General features: G+C 50.1%; 1 protein-coding gene across 2 annotated transcripts in view; it reads left to right on the top strand.

The window, feature by feature from the left end:
• The first annotated feature begins 832 nt into the window (after positions 1-832).
• Positions 833-20,623, top strand: part of MATN2 (matrilin 2) — a 113,653-nt gene continuing 93,862 nt past the window's right edge. For both annotated transcript variants that reach the window (XM_081111110.1, XM_081111111.1), the window contains exons 1-2: positions 833-1,202; positions 11,089-11,255. In XM_081111110.1, the coding sequence (XP_080967236.1) occupies positions 11,114-11,255 (142 nt within the window). In that variant the 5' untranslated portion in view covers positions 833-1,202; positions 11,089-11,113. The remainder of the gene's footprint in view (positions 1,203-11,088; positions 11,256-20,623) is intronic.

The following is a 20,623-nucleotide window of genomic DNA, read 5'->3' on the forward strand; positions in this document are numbered from 1 at the left end:
GAAACCAACCATCATCACCTAGGAGTGATGGTTAGGAGTCAGGGCAGCCAAGAACACTTAAACGATCAGACTCTGGCACATGCAGAGGTTTTGAAACTCATTAACTCAGTTCTGCTGCCTCTTCCCCCACAGCTTGTTAAAACCTGACCTGGGTGCGTGGGGTTATTGGTCTGGGGGGAGAATTTTGGAGCCAGTATTAGGAGACGTCCTGGCCTGTTGTGTGGAACCCAGTCACCCCATCTGGCCAGGAGCAGGGAGAGCTGGTAGAGTGATATGCCAGGCCCTTTCCCTGCCACTGAGCAGTCCTCTGGTCTCCATCCCTCCCAAGTTCTGTGGGGACCTTCAAGGTCATGTTCTCCCACTTTACAAAACTGCAAATATCTTCCCGCATAATTTCAAAAGTCTTGTCTGAACTAGACTTTTTCTGTTGCTTTAGGGTAGGACTTTGCCTCCTCTCCATCCGGGCACCCTCCCTCAGCGCATTCCTGGGCCTGGTCCCTGGCCAGTGGACGCTCTGTTCATGGGACTTCGCGCTGGTGGGGTGTTCTAGGCACTGCCAAGACACCTCCTGGCACTTGCCACCAATTATCCCAATTCTCATCACATTTTTCCTGGTCTTTGTCAATGGATGCCTCTTGTCAATCATGACCCCAAGTTCAGGATACAGGACCCCTGCCGGCCTCCGGTCTCCCTGGAGATGCTCTCCTGCCTTCCATGCCCCTCACCACGCCACCCAAGCTCCCCGCAGTGCTGAGCCTGCGGCCAGGGACCCCTGGAGTCACAGTCCCGCCTGGGCTTGCAGCCGGGCCGAGCGGAGCCAGGTGGCGGCAGGCAGGGTGCACGGCCAGGGTGCCGGGCTCCGGGGCTGTCTGCAGGGTGGGGCCGTCCTCGCGGCCGCTCCCTCTCCACGCCTTCCCCATCCCCAAAGAGGACACCCCTTCTTCCGCCGCCGCGGCGCCGCCTCCCCCCGCCCCCCGCCCGCCCGCGCTGGCCCGGAGCCCTCCAGGCAGCCAGCGAGCGAGCGTGGGGAGCGCTTGGGGATGGGACTTGGAGGCGGCGCCCACGGAAAAGACAGCGGCAGCGGCGCGGGCTTCTCGCGCGGCTCCCACGAGCGCTCCGCGAGGCCAGAGCGGCTCCCGACCCGGCGAGGGGCCCCACGAGGAAGACCCAGGTGGCCGCTTCCCGGGCGCCGGCGGCTGCAGGTGAGCAGGGCGCGCTTCCCCGGGTTCCGCCCCGCCGCGCCGACCCGGGGCGCGGACAGACGGACCCGCCGACCGACTGACAGGCAGACCGGCCGGCAGAGCTGGGGCTCCCTGACGTCCGCGGCGGGAGCGCGCCACCCCCCTCCACCCCCGGACCCTGCGGCCCCGCGCGCCCCGAGCGCCAGGCGCCCCTTCAGCCCCGGGGCCCATCGCTTAGACCCCCCCACCCCCCACCCCGGGCCGCGCGCGACAGGCTGGGCCGCGCTGCCCGGACCCCTCGCCGGGGGCAGCCAGGCCACCCCGCCGGGCGAGCTGGGCGCGTTCCTCGCAGGGCCCGGTGGGGGCGCTGTGTCCCGCCGCGGGGGCGCCCGACCTGGTCTCCGTGCGCCGAGGAAGGGAGGCTTGTTGAGCCGGCCAGCCGGGTGGATTGAGCCGATCCCCGCGGCAGCTGAAGCGCCAGCTCCCCGTCCTCGTGGAGAAAGGAGAGGGAGGGAGGGCGGGCACTGCAGGGTAGTTGGCTAGAAACCCCGAGAATAGTTTGGAAGGGGCAGAAAAATGCAGACTCTCTCTGGCGAAGGTGTCCAGGACTGGAAGCAGGGGAGGGTGGCTCCTCAGGAACTCGCCCGCCCACCTGCACACAGTTCCCAAGCGCCGTGACCGCGGCGCGAGGAGGCATCCGCACCAGGTGCGTTTAACCGGCCCCCCAGGTGCGGGGCAGCCGAGAGACAACCACGAAGCCGCGCGGGGCTGCGGTCGGAGCAGGGGCTGAGGTTGGCCTGCCCAGGTAGCCTGGGTTAGTAACTTTGGAGCTACCCAGCTCCTCTGTCCTCAGTTTCCTCATCTGTTTAATGGGACAGTACCCACAGGGCTGTGAGGATCAGCCTCAGCACAGTTCCAGGTACACCCTAAGGTGAGGGGGTGAGCTCCATCACCCGTCTTTCCAGAAAAAGCCGGGAGTTCCTCGGAGCAGTCACCCCTCTCCAAGCTCAGGAGGACGGCCTCCCCCTGCGTCCATGAAGGCGGCAGGTAAACCGCATGCGTTGAACTGGAGTTTTCCATGAGGAGTCCACGCTTGCACCGTTCCCCCTGCCTGCTTTCAAAGTGACAGCGTCATAAAACCCTGTCCAGATACCAAGATGGGTTTATGGTTTGGAAAGTTTCCTCTCAGGCCCTGACTCTTGGTGCCTTAGACTCACGCCCCCGTGGAGAAAGCAGAGGCTGGAGGCTCTTCGCCCCCTATTTCCTTCTCTGTTTATACGGTTATCTGGGCTGGTAGAATTCGGCCCCCGGCCCCCCAGTTTGCCAGGCTGCAAGATTCTTGGCTTCCGGAGTCCACGGCCAGGCAAACGGGCCACTGGGGCCTGCGCTCACTCGCTGGAGGTGCCAGCGTGGGGCCCACCTCCCAGGTCCCTCAGAGGGTGGTCGTGCCAGAAGCTCTTTTTTTTTTTTTTTTGTTCTTTTTTTTTTTAATTTTTTTTTTATTAGTTAAGGTATTACAAATGTGTCCTCATCCCCCCCACTAACCCCCAACCTCCCCCCCACACACAAACTCATGCTCCCATCCCCCCGTTGTCCATGTCAGAAGCTCTTACATCGCTGTCAGCAAGAGGTAGTTGCAGTGAGGCCCAAGATTTAAAGAAAAGGAGATAGATAATGGCCCCTTGAGAGATAGAGAAGGAATAAGAAAGTTGTTGAAAGTTCTAGAAAGAAATCCCACTGTTTGCTTAGAAACAGCACTGACTGGTGCCTAAGAGAAGGCGGAGGGTGAGGCCGGGGTGGGGAAGGGGAAAGGGTCAGGCCTGGGACAAGCAGGCCCAAGAGGGTGTGGTGGGTGCAAACGCTGGCCTTTGCAAGGTGTTGGGTATGAAGCGGGGTGGCAGTGAGGGAGGCCAGGGGAGAACCCCAGGGTGAGAGTTGAGTTTAAGAGCAGCCAATGAACACCGTAAACTGATGAGCAAAAACAGAACCAGAGTCATAGAAGCATCGAATAGAGTCCGTGGTCGCCAACCTTTCAGACCTCACAGACTACCAGTGGTCTGCGGACCACCGGTTGGCGACCACTGGAATAGACTGTCCAACCTATGAGGGAGGGCAGGGGGTGGGGGTGGGGGGTAAGAGATCAACCAAAGGACTTGTATGCATGCGTATGAGCATAACCAATGGACACAGACGGAGGGGGGGGGGGTGTGTTGAAGGCATGTGCTGGGTGTTGGGGCGGCCAGGGAGAAGTCAATGGGGGGAAAAGGAGACTTCTGTAATACATTAAACAATAAAGAACTTAAATTTAAAAAAAAAAAAGAGCAGTCAAGTGGGTGAGAGCCCTATTGCTTTCCTGGACCTTGGTCTGCAGCACATGCCCCCTTGAGAGAGCCCTCCCCTGGGACTCCCTGTTCTTGGGGGAGCGTTGGAGCCCCCGCTGCCTATAGGAGTAACTGGGGAGGCTCAGGGGGACGGGGGGCTGAGGTGCCAAGTTGGGAGTGGACCGTGGCATCACTGTTGCTAGCAAACAGGCCAGGGAAGCCCTTCCAGGAACCAGTTTCCCTTGGAGCTACAGCCATGAGGTCACTTTGAACCTTGCCCTGTGGCTCAGCAGACAGCCACCACTGCCTTACTCAGCAGGGCCCCGAAGGGGACTCGGAGGGAAAGGCAGGGCTGGGCTCCATCCCAGAGGCCTCCGCTGTTGTCGTCTGGAATTAAGTGGGAATGATGGTGACATGATGAGAGGTAGCGGGGGTACAACCCAGAGCATGTTGATCTTGGCACCAGAAGGATCTGGGTTCCAGTCTGGGCCCTGCCAGTCACCACCTGTAAGGATTTTGAAAAGTTGCTTAAACTCTCTGTGCCTCCGTTTTCTTAACCTGTAAATAGGGACTAGGATTGTTGGAAAAATTGAATTAGTTAACACACTAATTTAACTGAAATACACACGTGAATTACTTCGTGCCTGGCTGAGAGTTAAGCGCTCAATATTTACTAGCTATACATATTATTATCTGAGCCTCAGTTGTATAATCCATCAAATGGGCGTGCTATTATCTGTGCCCTAGGATTGGTGTGAGGGTTAAATGAGATAATATGAATTAATTCACCGGTGTGTAGTAATGCTCAGAGTGAGTAGGTTGAAACTGAAAATTCTACCAGAATATTTGCATGTAAAGTCAGTGGCAGAGCAAGCATTTTTGGAAAGTTCTTTGAAGAGTATTGTCAGAGGAACCTTTATCTACTGTTGGAGAGGGTGGCTCACTCCCCATTGGAATCCCCCATTACTGTTTTAGGTTATTGCCTCAGTTTCCTATGGCTGCTGTAAGAAATTACCGTAAACTTTGTGCTTAAGAACAACACAAACCTATTCTCCTGCAGTTCTGGAGGTCAGAGTCTGAGATGGGTCTCCCAGGGCTAAAAGGAAGGTGCTGGCAAGGTTATGTTCCTTCTGGAGGCTCTGGGGGAAGTCTGTTCCCTTACCCTTCGGCTTCTAAAAACTGCCTGTTCTTCTTGGTTCCTAGCCTCTTCTCCATCTTCCAAAGACAGCAACTTCCAATCTCCCTGTCTTCCTCTCCCTTCCCCCTCCTTTCCACCTCCCCACCTTTCTTTTTCTCTCCCTCTCTCCTCTCCCTTGCCCCTTCATCCCCCTCTTATAAGACCTTGTGACTATATTGTGCCCACTTGGATAATCCAGACTAATTTCTCATCTCAAGGTCTTTCATTTAATCATAGCTGCAAAGTCCCTTTTGCCACATAAGGTAACATATTCACCCACCCATTATCTCAGTTGTCATAACTCAATCCAACCAGCAAAAAGTAAGGGGCATTGTGCAGAGCTACTGGGCTGGAATTGAGGGTTAATGTGTGTGTGTGTGTGTTGGTGGGGCGGGTTGGGGGAGTGTTGTTGAGGTTAGCATTGTAACATAGGGCCGGATTATGGGGCTTTGACTGATAAGCTAAGGAATCTAGATTTTTATCTTAATGGTATGTGGAAGTCACGGACAGTTTTTGAGTAGGAGCGTGAGAAGCATGATACTGTGTTGGGAAGACTGAATTCAGTGCTGGTGCCAGATGGATTCCATAGGAGAGACTTAGACACAGTCTGTTAATGAGGGTTGTGTTCAATGTCAAGTTACAGAAAAATGTAAGTGACAGTGGCTTCAAGAAGGAAGCTTATTTCTGTGTTGTGTTCTAGAAGTCTGAAGGCGGTGTGTCCGAAGGGAGAGTGGGGTCAGGGCCCCACACCCCTGTGCCTCATTGCTCTTACCATGCAGCCTGCCTTCCACTTCCGTGGTGCCTCATGGTTCAGAATGACTGCTGGGTCTCCAGCCAGGATGTCCTCATTCCAGCCAGCATCGAGAAAAAAGCAAGGATGCTCCTATTCTAGGAGATAGTCACTGGCGTCGCCAACATTCAGGCAAATACAATAGTGAGGAACACTCAGGTTTGGCCTTGGCAGTTGTCTGGTGCTGAATTAGGGCCAGTTTGCTGAAACATTTATTGGTCTTTTTTTGTTTATTTATTTATTTTATATATATATATTTTATTGATTTTTTACAGGGAGGAAGGGAGATAGTTAGAAACATCGATGAGAGAGAAACATCGATCAGCTGCCTCCTGCACACTCCCTACTGGGGATGTGCCCGCAACCAAGGTACATGCCCTTGACTGGAATCGAACCTGGGATCCTTCAGTCCGCAGGCTGATGCTCTATCCACTGAGCTAAACTGGCTAGGGCTGGTCTTTTTTTGATCAATAAATGTGTTAATTCAACTTTTATCTGTCTTTTAAAAATTTATTTATAAAATTCAGCGCCCAGCATGTGAGGAATACAGGCATGACCAGGTGCAGTCCCAAGGAACAGCTCACAGTCCAGGCAGGGAGACCGATACGGCAGCAAGGAAAAGAAACCAGGTGTTCCCAGTCCGGTGGCTGAGCAGACGAGTTATCTGCACAGTGAAAGGACTCGAGAGGAAGATGACTTGGTCACTTAACTAGCTCTGAGGCTCGGAGACTGTCTTTCTGTCCAAGAATCTTAGTGTTCCACCCGTTAATTTGCGAACTTGTCAACCTCACAGAGTGATTGCAGGGACCAATCAAGATGGAAAATATACAAACGCCAGATCCGTGCCTGGCCCGTAGTAGGCACTTAAAAGACATCAGTGTCCTCTGTCCTTTCTCTTCCTGTCCGGAGGCAGAGTGTACCGCCTCGCAGGTGTCGTGCCCTCCTTCTTCAGGATAGCAGGGTCGTACCTCCTCTGCGCAGCCCCCGGACTGGAGACTGAGAGCCCGAGGGCTGTTCCAGGCCGCGCCTCTCATTTTAAGGCTCACTAATGCAAGCCCAGAGAGTTAAGTCCCTCAGCTGAGGTCACACATTGTGTGGAAACCGAGCCAGGCCTCTCCTCTCAAGGCCCACAGCACACAGGGTTGGTTCTGGGGGGAATCTCCTTGCCTGTCAATGTACTTGGAACAGTGGTGCTTAGAAGAACCCATGGCGAAGAGGGTCAGAACAGTCTCTTCTCCCTTCCTGGACCCCCTTGGTAATGCTAAACGACAAGACTCATTGTCACAGGGAGAAGAGAAAAATTGCTGAAACAAAAGTCAAAGCTGTGGTATTTTTAAAAGCTATTCTCTCCATGCTCCCAAACGCTTTGTATGGAATCTGTTCAGATTGAATTAACCTCTATTTCTCGGCACAACAGTTCTCCCATGCTCCTAGATGAAAAGAACTGGTTTTTGAACATCATTCTGTTTTCCAGTTAGAATTGGCTCCTGTTCTACAAATGCTACCAGCTTTAACTGCCAAACTGAGAAACAGCTATTAATATCGGCTACATGCACTGACATGCACTGACTTATTTTTTTCTTGTTTCGCTGCAATTGTATTTTAAAAAATATGCTGTTTTTTTTTAGTTGTTTTTTAAAATTGATTTCAGAGAGAGGAAGGGAGGGAGAGATAAAAAACGTCAATGATGCGAGAGTATCATTGATCGTCTGCTTCCTGCACGCCCCCTACTGGGGATCGAGCCCACAATCTGGGCATGTGTCCTGACCCAGAATTGGACTGTGACCTCCTGGTTCATAGGTCGATGCTCAACTGAGCTACACTGACCAGGTGCATCACTCTATCTATCTATCTATCTATCTATCTATCTATCTATCTATTTATTATTTATTTATGTTTTTTGGGGGGGAGGAAGAGAGAGAGAAACATTGATGTGAAAGTGAAATATTCATCTGCTGTCTCCTGCACACCCCCTACCAGGGATTGAGCCTGCAACCCGGAAATGTGCACCGACAAGGAATTGAAGAACTGTTACCTTTTGATGTATAGGAGGACATGTAACCAACTGAGGCAAACCGGCCAGGGCTGACATTGCATTTTTTTAAAAAATCTATCTTGTCTGATATTAATATTGCCATATTGGTTTTATGTTGTCATGAAAACAGTATCCTTGTCCCCATTCCTGTAGTTTCTTTAGATACCTTTTTTGGAATATAACTTATATACAGTAAAATTCATTACTTTTTATTTATTATTTTTTAAATCTTTATTATTGAGATTATTACTAGTACAGATGTCCCTCTTTTTAACTCCCATTGTACCCCTCCATCCGGTCCCCCCCCCCCCGCCCCAGGCCTTTGTCACCCTAGTGTCTGTGTCCATAGGTAATGCACATATGCATATAAGATCTTTGTTTAATCTCTTCCCGCCCTGCCACCCCACTTCCCTCTGAGAATCGTCAGTCTGTTCCATCTCCGTGCCTCTGATTCCATTTTATTCACCAGTTTATTCTGTTCATTAGATTTCTTATTTGTTTATTTTGATTTTTAGATTCAGTTGTTGATAGGTATGTATTTGTATTTTTCATATTTTTGATCTTTTTCTTTTTCTTCTTCTTCATCTTCTTAAAGAATACCATTCAACTTTTCATATAATACTGGTTTGGTGGTACTGAACTCCTTTAGCTTTTTCTTGTCTGTGAAGCTCTTTATCTGACCTTCAATTCTAAATGATAGTTTTGCTGGGTAGAGTAATCTTGGTTGTAGGACCTTGTTATTCATCTCTTTGAATATTTCTCTCATCTGGCCTGCATAGTTTTTGTTGAGAAATCATCTAACAGTCGTATGGGCATTCCCTTGTAGGTAACTAACTGCTTTTCTCTTGCTACTTTTAAGATTTTCTCTTTGTCTTTAGCCCTTGGCATTTTAATTATGATGTGTCTTGGTTTGGTCCTCTTTGGGTTCCTCTTGTTTGGGACGCTATGCTTCCTGGATTTGTAAGTCTATTTCTTTCACCAGGTAGGGAAAGTTTTCTGTCATTATTTCTTCAAATGGGTTTCAATATCTTGCTCTCTCTCTTCTTCTGGCAGTCCCATAATTCGGATGTTGGTACGCTTGAAATTGTCCTAGAGGCTCCTTACACTATCTTCATATTTATGGATTCTTTTTTCTTTTTGCTTTTCTGGGTGGGTGTTTTTTGCTTCCTCATATTTCAAATTGTTGATTTGGTTTTCAGAATCCTCTAGTCTGCTGTTGAATCCCTATATATTATTCTTTATTGCAGTCAGTGTATGCTTAATTTCTGACTGGTCCATTTCCATTTTTTTTTTGAGGTTTTTAGAAGATTCTTGAGTAACCTCATAACCATAGTTTTGAACTCTATATCCAATAGTTTGCCTTTTTCCATTTCTTTCATTTGTGACATTTTTCTTTGTCTCTGCATTTTGTCTGCTTTCCTGTGTTTGTTTCTATGTACTGGGTAGAGCTGCTATGTTTCCTTGAGTTGGTAGAGTGGTCTTGTGTAGTAGGTGTCCTATTAGGGCCCAGTGGCTCAGCTTCCCCAGTCACCTGAGCTGGGAGTTCTAGGTGCACCACTTTGCGGGCTGTGAGCACAGTCTTGCTCTAGTTGAGATTTGATTGCTGTTGTTGTCACTGGGAGGAATTGACCTCCAGGCCAATTGGCTGTGAGGACCAGCTGTGACTATAGTGGGAGAACTGCTGTGCAGGAGACACCCCATATGGAGCAGGACTTGCTTCAGTGGGGCTTTGGTGCTCACTGAGTCTGCCCCTTGAGTGTGTTGCTTATGGATGTGAAGAGTTGTAATCTGGTATGGTCTGACACTGACCACTGGTACACTGGCTCTTGGGTGTCCAGGGCGGTGCAAAGTCAGCCACTGCCTGGGGCCACTCAGCAGGCCCTACAGAAAGATCAGCAGATTCCTTCTCTTTGTATCTGGTTTGGAAGTGCCCAGATGAGACCCAGCTGTGAAACAAGGCAGGCTGGTGCTGGTGCCGGGTCTTGGGTCTTTTATAGATAGGCTTGGGGCTTCCTGACCCAGCTGCAGCTTGTTTGAGAGTATTTAACCTGAGCAAGGACAGGCTATTCATATGCAAAAGCTGCTGCATGCAGTTTGGATGGGGTTGTAAATTGGATGAGGCGGGGTCTCAGGGAATTACCAGGGTGGAGCAAACAGAAATGGCTGTCAGTCAGCACTGGGACCTGGGAGGTCCCAGCATGGGAACAGTGATCTCTGCGAGCACCTCCATCTGGGAGAAAGCTGCCCCCAAGTTCCTGCCCAGATGCCAGACAGTCCAGTTTCTCCTCGTATGTGTCTGTGTTTCCCAGAGCCTCGCCCTGGTACTGGAGCTCAGAGGAAGCAGGACTTTGTAAGTTCAGTTCATGGTACCAGCCTTTTAAGAGGAATAGCTGGGTCTCCAGCAGCCTCTGTGTCACTGAGCCCCAATCCACACTGGTTTTTACAGCCTGTAGTTCTTATTGCCCATAGGGACTTCTTTTCCCAGCTCTAGGAACCCAGGCTGGGGGTCTGGTGTGGGGCTGGGACGCCTTGCTCCTGTGGGCGGTCTCCGCAGAGACGATTAAAAAAGTGGCCCGTGCCTCAGCACCTCCTACCACGCTTTCTTCTTTACTTCTCTAGTTGTAAGACTTCCATTCAGCCAGCTTTCCAGCGGTTCTGGATGATGATTGTACTGTATTTTAGTTGTAATTTTGATGTGGTTGTGGGAGGCGGCGAGTACAGGCATTTACCTACCTGCTATCTTCCTTTTTTCCTCAGGTTAGAATTTGTTATGTACATGAGACCTTTTTACTCAACATCTGGTTTGACCCTATTCTTCTCTTGTCCCTTAGCTTCTTTGCTTGTTTGGTTGTTCCTACACCTCCCCCCCCTCCCACCCCCCCTTGCCCCCAGTGTGCCAGGCACTGTTCCGAATGCTGTAGTTACATGTATTAACTCATTCCGTTAACTAATATTATCCCATATTCCCCTAAGGCTTGGGAAGGATAAGTAGTTCACCCAAGGTCACACAGGGCAGAGCCAAGATTCAAAGTCAGGTGGTCTGGTGCCAGGGCCTGGGCCCTTCACCACTGCGCCATGCTCCCTCTTAGGAGATGTGTGTGGGAGGAGGAGAGGCTGGCCCTGTGATGCTACCTTATGCCACCTATACATGAATCCCTGGGAAAATGTATATATATTAATTTGTGCCATTCACTATTATTAGACGGAAAGAATATTGTCACTTGGAGTCTTCAGATGTAGTTTTCCCTTCTTCAAATCCAAGATCGAGAATGGGACTACGAATAATTGATAATAAACTTAATTGCGAAGAAACTTCAGGATAGATTTTTTTTCCCCTTACAGTTTTCCATTCAGTCTTACAGTGACCAAAGTGAGGAAAAATCCCAGCTATGCGTGCCCTGCTCAGAGTACCTACCCATGGGGGTTGGTTGCCCGCGTTCTTCAGGCTCACACACACAGATGTGTTTTACGTACCCGTGGCACGTGTGAAACACGAGAAGACGGGGAGGCAGTCTGCTGCACTCAGAGTCCCGGGAGACCCAGACATCTCACCCTGCCCCCTTCTCCTGTTGTGTTTGTCACAGCCACGCCCCCTTCCAGTTCTTGAAGATGGAGAAGATGCTGGTGGGCTGCTTTCTGCTGCTCCTCGGGCAGATCCTCCTCCTCCCTGCTGAGGCCAGGCAGCGGCCACGCTCCAGGTCCATCTCCAGAGGCAGACACTCACGGATCCACCCCCAGACGGCTCTGCTGGGTGAGTGACGGGGCACCACCTGCAGAAGCAGGCCAGCATGGGTGGGTAAGGCACCCAAGTACCAACCTCCCCTCTGTCTTTGCCAGTCAAAATCACAAGCCCTTTAATGATGAGGCCCCTGCCCCTGGACCCCCGGTTGGGTGTGCTGGGGGAGAGCGGATCTATCTCACTGGCCATGAACGCATCCTGAGTTGTACACGGGTTTTCAAAATGATACGACATCTTTTCTAGTTCAAAGTCTTCCATTTAATCGGAAACTCATGATTTTTCTCTAAGATGCAAGGGCAAGATTTTCCATCTGTAAAGGTCCCTGTTGGACTTCTTTGGATAAGGGTATTATGAGAATTTTTTATGGTATTTGTGCAGCTAATCTGTGTTACTGATGCTCCGCTGCTTGGCAGCATGGGGACCAAGCAGGGGGCGTGTGGGAGACGGGAGCGGGCACAGAGAGAGGTGGGGACGTCATGAGCCGAGTGGAACAGGAAAAGGTCAGGGGCCTTGATTCCAACCCAGTGAACGTGTTTTCTTCAGGTGAATTTTCTTCTTTCTCCGAGAGAAAGAAAAGGTCACGAAAACACACAGAATACAGATGAATTGTTCCCAGTTGCAAATATGGGCTCTGGTAAGCCTAGGATGTGGGGGTAATGGGAAGGTTGGCCAGTGGAAGAGAGTGGGTTTTAGCGTAGACCTGGGTTCAAGTCCTGGCAGATAACATACACTTAGGTAGTGTGATCTCTTTCAAGTTCATTTTCCTCATCCATAACATGGGAGTGTTAATGCTGTCCTTGGAGTATTTTTCTGAGGAGAATACCGGGGTGGGCAAAAGTAGGTTTACAGTTATAATATAATACAATCCTATATAATAAAGATGTAATATGCAAATGGTCATTATGCCTTGACGCGTAACGACCGACTGGGTAATGACTCACGGATCAGCAGAAGGGTGGGGCAGCGAGCTACAAGCAGGCGGTGGAGAGCTACAGGAGGGGGCAGGGCAGCAAGCTATGAGGGGGGAAGGGGAGCGGGAGGAGCTACAGGAGGTCAGCGCAGTGGGCGGAGAGCTACTGGAGGGTGGCAGCCAGCTACTGATGCACGGATTCGTGTGCAAGGCTACTAGTAATAAATAATGATACAAGAATAAACTCAGTATTTCACATACTTACAGCTGTAAACCTACTTTGATCACCCCTATATATGTAAATTGTACATATGCAATGAATAATAGGTTTACCGGGACTCTCATTCCGGGAAGTCACTTTCTGAAACTGTTTTACATATACATGCTCTTGACCAGCCACTGAGAGAACTGCCTCGTTGCCTAGTATCCTCTGTGTCCCAAATTACTTGTCTTCCTCTGACTGGCTTATTTCGCTTGGCATAAAACTCTCCAGGCCTCACCATGCTGTCTCAAAGGGTAAGAGGTCCTTCTTTTTGACAGTTGCATAGTATTCCATTGTGTAAATGTACCAAAGCATATTCCTTCCCTTGGCTCAAAATCAATCAATCAATAAATCTCTGTCACACACACACACACACACACACACACACACTCACTCACACCCCAGGACCTTCCCCAGTTGGTAGCGTTCACTGCCGTCTTTGGCCCTTAGCTCAGGCCTGAAGTGGAAGCCTCTGATGTCTCAGGTAAGAGCTAGAAGCTGTTTTGCCAAAGGCATGAACCCTACATCCGGTACTGCCTCCTGCTTCTTATTTTGCCAGAGGATGTTTTGAGGACAAATAGTAGGATGGAACATGGCACATCTCCCTGCCCCAGGGAGTGGGGCGAGGGCTCGACTTAGGAGCACGGTTGAGTAAGTGAGAACCAGGAGACTGGATGGCAGACACCGTGACCTTGGCCTGCATTCTCAAGAGCACTCTGCTCTTGGTCTCGCTCTGACAGGGCACAGGGCACGGAGATGGAGACGCCATGCTTGTTGTCATCCTCGCCCTGAGTTTGAACAACCTTCTCTTCGTTCTTAGAATACGGTATCTTGTGTTTTATGGGTGTTTGCTTTTCTCGGCCTTCGTTTCCTGTTCAGAACATTGCTTAGGCCCTGTGGCGCTTTTTGTGTGGCTGTACTTATGATGTCCGGCGGCATAATGCATTTCACTGGTTACTTCATTGCGAGGGTGTCTCTGAAAGTTTAACAGAGTAGAAGCAGAGTTGCATCTTAGGTTAATTCCTGTTTGAATTTTTGGATTTTATTTTTTAAGTTTCTATTTTATATCTCGATTCAGGTCGGAGTTCCTAGTAACAACCTGAGTCAATTAAGAAAATATAAGCCCTGGCTGGTTTGGCTCAGCGGAAGGTCCCAGGTTTGATTCCAGTCAAGGGCACGTGCCCGGGTTGCGAGTTCGATCACCATTGGAGGGCATGCAGGAGGCAGCCAATCGATGATTCTTTATCATCACTGATATCTCTCTCTCTCTCTCTCTCTCTCTTTCTCTCTCTCTCTCTCTCTCTCCCTTCCTCTCTGAAATCAATAAAAATATATTAAAAAGAAAAGAAAAGAAAATATAAGGCAGTGATCTGCTCCTTCTGTGAATGATTACAGGCTGCTCGAGGGCGGCCTGGGAGGCGGGTCCACGGGGGCTTATCTCTGACTTCGTTCTGTTGTCTGGACTTTCTGGGGTTTGAACAACCACCGTCAGCAAGCGCTCATGCAGTGGGGGAGGCAGGCATGTAAAAAATGGTGGATTTGGTGGGCTGTGTGCACAACAGTGGAGGCGAGCTCAGTGACCGTCCACACTGCCTGCGGAGGACACAGTAAAAGGCAGTGGGTCTCAGACTTTGAGTCTCAGGACTCTTTTACACTAAAAAAATGATTGAGGATCCGAAAGAGCTTTTCTGTATGTGGGTTAGAGTTCAATCTATCAGGATTTACTGGATCAGAAAGAGACACAGAGGACTTCAAAAACTAGTAATCAATTAAAAAATGCCAAGAATAAACTTGTAACATAACCTATCATAGAAATAAGATATTTGTATAAGAGACAGTATTTCCTAAATTTGAAAAAAATCAGTGAGAAGAATAGCACTGTTCTACACTTTTACACATCTGGTTCATGCCTGGCTTAATGGGAGACAGCTGGGTTCTCATTTCTCATCCATTCAATCTGTTATGAAATGTTGTTTTGGTTGGACTACATGAAGAAAATATGACCCCACACAGATATGTAGTCAGAAGGAGGAGGAGCATTTTAATATGTTTTTCATATAATTGTGGGTATTCTTGTTCGATGGAAACTAAAAGATGGCAAATGGTAGGTTGAAATGTGGAATCTGAACCATCATTAAACTTTTGCTACTTCTACACTCATTAGATAGGCAAACATTGGTGCCATTGTAAAAATAGTTCTGACCTCATGGACCCTCTGAAAAAGGCCGTTCCCAAAGCACAGTCGGAAACGGCTGGTTTAGGGAAGCGTTCCTGGTGAAGGTTTTGACAGTGTGAGCCCCCAAGGTCCGGGGGGCAGGAGAGGAGTGAGGATGGAACGTGGAGGCGGGACCTGGCTGCGCCATGGGGATGTCAAGCCTGCAAGGCGGGTGGTCTGAGCTGGAGACAAGCCCGGAGGAGGCTGGCACCAGATCACGTAGGACCTAGGGTTCCCACAGAGTTCAGGCTTCATTCCGCAGGGGTGGGAGCAGGCAGCGGTGTTGATCACTGCTTACTCCCTCTCCACCCATTGTGCCTTCCGAGAGCCCGGCCTCCCTGGGCTCTGGCAAAGGCCAGGGAGAGCCTACAGTTCAGGTCACTCGGAGAATGAACAAATGAGCACTCTCCCGCCCAAATCTTTCTAGGCAGCCATGCTGGCAGGTAGAGTGGGAGCAGCAGGGTCCCTGCACCCAGAGCATTTGCTCATGGCAGCCTCAGAGTCTTCCCCTCTGCACCCATCCCCCATCCTTTACCAGTGGCACGGGTGCCCTCCCCAACTCCCTCAGCCCCTGCAGGTGGGGCCGACTGGAAGTCATGCTGCTCCCGCACCCCTCTAATGACTGCCTGCTTTGCTTGCGCACATTCTCTCTTTATTATATCACTGACACATGGGGGTGGGCCTGTCACCAGGGCAACCAGTGAGGGCATATCAGCCTTTTTTTCTTAATCCTCACCCAAGGATATGTTTCTTTTGTTGATTTTAGAGAGAGAGGAAGGGAGAGATAGAGAAACACCGAACCTGCAACCTAGGCATGTGCCCTGATGGGGAATTGAATCTTCAAACTTTTGGTGTACGGGACGACACTCCAACCAACTGAGCCCCCAATGGGCCAGGGCATATCAGCCATTTAAAAAAAAATTTTTTTTTTTAAAAAAATTGATTTCAGAGAGGAAGGGAGAGGGAGAGAGAGATAGAAACATCAATGATGAGAATCATTGATCAGCTGCCTCCTACTGGGGATCGAGCCCGCAACCCAGGCATGTGCCCTTGGCTGGAATTGAACCCAGGACCCTTCAGTCCGCAGGCCAACACTCTATCTGCAGAGCCAAACCAGCTAGGGCCACACATCAGCCTTTTTGAAACCTTCACCTCCTTGCCCAAACTCCCACTGTATTCTAGACTCCCTTCAGTCCTGGAATGTACACAAACCATCCGCCACACTTCCACCGGCTGGCTCTCCCTGTTTCGTCTGTCTTTTACGAGGCCTTAATTGACATGTGTGTTCTTTTCTAAATTTTCCAACCTAGCTCATTTGATTTCTTCTAACTTCGAAACCTTTTCCTTCTGATCAGTAGCGCCCATGCAGAATTCATGTTTGTGCAGTAAGAAAGCACGTCGTGACGCTATGGCAGTAGATTCAAGAAGTGGGAGGTGAGAGGAGGTCAGTGGGGCGGACAAAAGGGACATATGTAATACTTTCAACAAAAAAGATTTTTTTTTTTTTTTAAAAAGAAGTGGGTGGTGGAGATTTAAAAGGCCACTGGCCCCAGAGTGTGGTCAGGGGCTAATGGAAGCTGAACCCCCTGCAACCCCCCTCCCCTCTACACACACTGCTAGGAAAAATCCAGAGGGGTTGTGGGTGGCAGTTAATCCAGAAGCCACAGAATTTAGTGACATTTCTTCACAACAGTTAATTTGTTACTAAAAATAAAGCGAATGAAGACAGCCTGAGAGCTCACTGTCTGCAGCCCTGGCTCTGCTGCTTGGAAGTCACAGGACACGATGAGGCGCTTCTTTCCGTTTGTGCACCATCTCTCAGTAAGCCTGGCGTCCACACACGGGTAAAAGCACAGTGTGCTTCAAGGAGGTGAAACCTCCTCGATTATTGAGGTGATGGAAGGCGTTGGCCGCCTGGAGCATTAGGTGTGAGAGTGTCCCGTTCTGTGTGGCCAGTGCAGATGTGTGCCTGGGTTGGGAATTATTACCATTTTCAAGCATTGGCCGCTAGAGAATGAGCTGCTGCTTTCTCAAACAGTCCCCTCGTTGGCATTGGTTGGCGCCCTCAGTGAGGGAGGAAGGAGGGCAGATGCTAGAAGCCAGCAGAGCTTCTGGCTCCTGGAGAGATGCCCACTGAGGCCACCAGGCTCATGCCCTGAAGCCACTTTGTCAAGGTCAGAACTTTCGCCTCCTTCCCTGAGCTTCCCCAGCGCCCTCTTCCTTCCACCTGGAATAGTTGTCCTGGGCCCAGGCCAGGTCAGATGCCACCTCCTTCTCTTCCTAAGCCTTTCAGACCAGGGACCCAAGGCAAGATCCTTCCGCCCAGTGCCATTTGCGCTGATAGAGGAAGACTGAGCTTGGGAAAGCAGGGCAGAAGCTTGATTCTTTGATTGAGACTTGGAGAAGGCACCTTCTCCCCACCCTGTGTCCTGACGGGGAATTGAATCTGCTTACAGGCTGTGGGGTGGTGAGCACGTGGGTAGCTGCTCTTCGGTTGCACGTGGCCCTTTTTGCACACAATGCCATCTTCGTTTTTGCTCAGGCCCCTTGGTCTTTGTGCTTAGCCTTCTGTTTTGTGGTTGGAAATCCTTTTCAGTTCCTGTAAGCAAGTGTAGTTCATGACATAGTTTAGGTGTTGAGAAAAGCTAGCAGCTTTTGGATGACAGCCTGGTGACACTTTCTCTTGCAGCCAGGCTGGACCCTCCCAGGCCCAGCCCCCCCATCCCCTACACGCTGGGTCCCTGCTGAAGCGTCAGCTCTGCCTGCCTTGCATTCCAAGGCATAAGGGTGGCATGTGCCTAAGGGGGAATTCCTCTTTTGGTCACTTTTGCACTCACCTCATTTTTACCACGAGACCGTAAACCCTGGAAGATAGGGGCCAAGTGTTTTCCATTGCTCAGTGCACGCGTGGAGGGCACGCTCATTTACTGCTTAGAAAGCTGAGCTCAGAGAGGCTGAGTGACTTGCAAAGTTGTCAAGGCTTCTGCAGACTGGCCGCCAATGGTCACTGGTGCCAAATGACACCAACAGGAATCCCCAATTTGGGGGCAGTGAAAAAGGAAACTTTATTCCGTGCAAACAGCTCAACTGTGACAAGGCTGTGAAAACAGCATGGCTGGAGGTGGCCCTGGGAGGAGGTGGCCCTGGGGCCAGGCCCCTTCGGGCAGACAGCTCTGCTTTGCTGGTCTGCTCCGGCTGCTCCTGTCCACTGCGTCCTGCACTTCCGCCGTCTGCCCTGCTCTGTTCCCGAGCCAGTCTCCGGTGTTTCAGCTTCAGCAGGAGGAACACAGCCTTATCTTTGGTGGAAAAGTGCATTCTCTGGGCCACAGGACTCCAAATCCTCCAAGTTTGGTTGGTCCAAAAGGCACTGTCCTGATTGGTCAGGATGAAGTTGCTGTGATTGGTCAGGAAAGATGCTGATGGAGGGGGTGGGGTAGAGCTGCACAGCTCTGATTGGACAGGGAGGGCCTCGGTCCTGTTTAAAATCGGATCCCAGGAACTCCTTTATAAGGGCTGGCTCGGTGCAGGCAGGTAGTTCAGTGCCGGAGGCAGACAGCTTAGTGCAGGCTGCTCCCTGAAGTGTGGCTGGCACGACAGGCCTCTGTGTAGAAGTGACTGCTAGGCTCTGTTTTTTAAATTTGAGCCCAGTTAGCCACCAGGAGCCCTTCTTAGTAGGCCTCTCTTTTCTCAGGGTCCACAAAACTTAGAACAGAAGAAAAGGTTACACCTCCTCCCCCTCTCCTGTCCCCCTCCTCGCCTCCCTGTCCCAGTTTTGGAAAGGGAAAAAATAAAAAAGCAAGGGTTAGGGCCAGATGTGCCTTTGAGGAAAGAAAAAGGCACCTCACACTTGAGTCTACTGATTTTTTTCTTTTTTACATTCTCTTCATTGATTTATGGGAGAGAGAGAGAAATTTGTTGTTCCACTTATTTATGCTTCATTGGTGGATTCTTGTGTGTACCCTGGCTGGGATTGAACCTGCAACCTTGGTGTATGTGGACAATGCTCTAACCAACTGAGCTACGCAGCAGCCAGTGCCTTGAGCCTACTGATTTCAGACCCGGCTTGCTCCTGGACTAGGAGTTGTGAGCAGACCGGGAAATGCCCAGCTGTGCTTAGAGGTGTTACCCTTGCTGCTGGCTGTACCTCAGGTCACCAGACCTCAAGGCCTGACCATGGTCCTGCCCACAGCAAAAACTCAGTATGTGCTGAACGACTGGGCGAACAACTGATTTGGATGATTCATTTGGATGGTTTTCCAGTCTTGATTTGACTTAATTAGCAAGTGACTCTGTGCAAGTCTCCTTTCTTCTCCATTTATTCATCTATTAAGGGAGCTGGTTGAAGTCAGTGATCTCAGGTCTTATCTGGAATGTGATGACAATCACCGACTCCTCTGCCTTCCAGATGCCCCTTCTCTGGTTCCTCTGATGGGTTGGCTTTCACTCTGTCCAGGTGGGAGGGCCAAGGTGGACCCATACTCTGGAGGCCAAGGAGGGAGAAGTTTTGAGACAGAAGGGGTGGGATAGTAGAATCAGGCTGGTGAGTAGGGGTGGGGCAGTAGGATTAGGCAGGGCTTGGGTGTGGGTCAGTAGGATCTGGCAGGGTTGAGCTGTAGGCCAGGCAGCTGAGCAGTGGTTCTCCAATTTCATTGTGCATCGGAAGCTCCTGGAAGGCTTATCGGAACACAGGCTACTGGTCCCTATGCCCAGAGCGTCTGACTCAGTAGGTCTAGGTTGGGGCCTGAGAAGTTAAATTTCCAGAGACCTCAGTTTGAAGAAGAGAAATCAGGAGATGGGATGTGGATGGGCGGGAGGAAAAGATTTTTTAGGAAGAGGCACTGTGGGGCATGAGCCAGAAAGACAATGCAGGATGAGGAACATCTGCAGGGAAATTTGCAGCTGGAGAGTATAAACTAACTAGCCTGCATCCGCCCCTTCTGACGCTTTGCAAAAAAGCCCCTAGCGTTTTCCTACCCAGAGGATTTGCCAGAGATGGACCTCAAGCCTGTACAGGGAGCCAGCCTCTCACAGCACGGGGTTTCACAATGCATGTCTGAGGAACTGAGTGCCTGGTGTGTGTCTGTACCATCGGAACTGATTGTCTTGGCTGCTGCTCAGCCGGGGCGAGCTGTTCCCCATAAAATGCACCTCTTCATGCATAGGCTGTTGTGTGTGTAAGCCAACGTCTCTGTTAGCATTCACTTTTAAATAAACTGTACGAAGTGCATTCCTCATTCCTATCTTGTGATTAACACTGGGAGAAACAAAAAAAGTATAGTATCTGTCTTCCAATAAGCCACGAGGTTAAACGCTTTCCTAGCCAATGAATAAATAAGATTCTTTTTTCAGATTCTTTCTCTTCCTTTCTCTCTTCCTTTTTCTTTTCTATGGAACTGTGTATGCCCTTTCTTTTTTATAACTTCTTTAGCTCTTCTTTTTGTTAAAAAAAACACACACACACACACAACAAAAAACAAGACCACAGGCTCCAAGTGGAATTGTTTATGCTAATCCCTGTCACCAAACCGAGGCTTAATTACAGTTTCAGCTCTCCAAGAAATGGAATCTTAAACCAGTCTGTCAGGAATCGCCTGACCAGCACTAGTTGGATATTCTGCCTCATAATCCCCTGCCATACCCTAAAGAAAAGCAACCTTGTGATAATCAACCAGCTTTTTGCCTAGTATAACTTCTTGTTACTGCTCCCATCTTACCTAATAATAGACAAACATGTAAATTGACCATACCTTCGCTATGCTAACCAGCCAATCAGGAGAGTATGCAAATTAACCCAACAAAGATGGCGATTAATTTGCATATGTAGGCTCCAAGTGGCAGAGCGAAGACTGAAGGAAAGCCGGAGCAGCGAAGACGGAAGACGGAAGGTGGCTCTGGCCGGAGCAGCGAAGACGGAAGACGGAAGGCGGCTCCGGCCAGAGCGAAGGCCTGGGTCCCGGGCGCCAGAGGAAAACCGGATCTGGCAGCCAGGAGAA

This window comes from Myotis nattereri (assembly GCF_964212035.1).
Source record: "Myotis nattereri genome assembly, chromosome: 17".
In the NCBI taxonomy this organism is placed as follows: domain Eukaryota; kingdom Metazoa; phylum Chordata; class Mammalia; order Chiroptera; family Vespertilionidae; genus Myotis; species Myotis nattereri.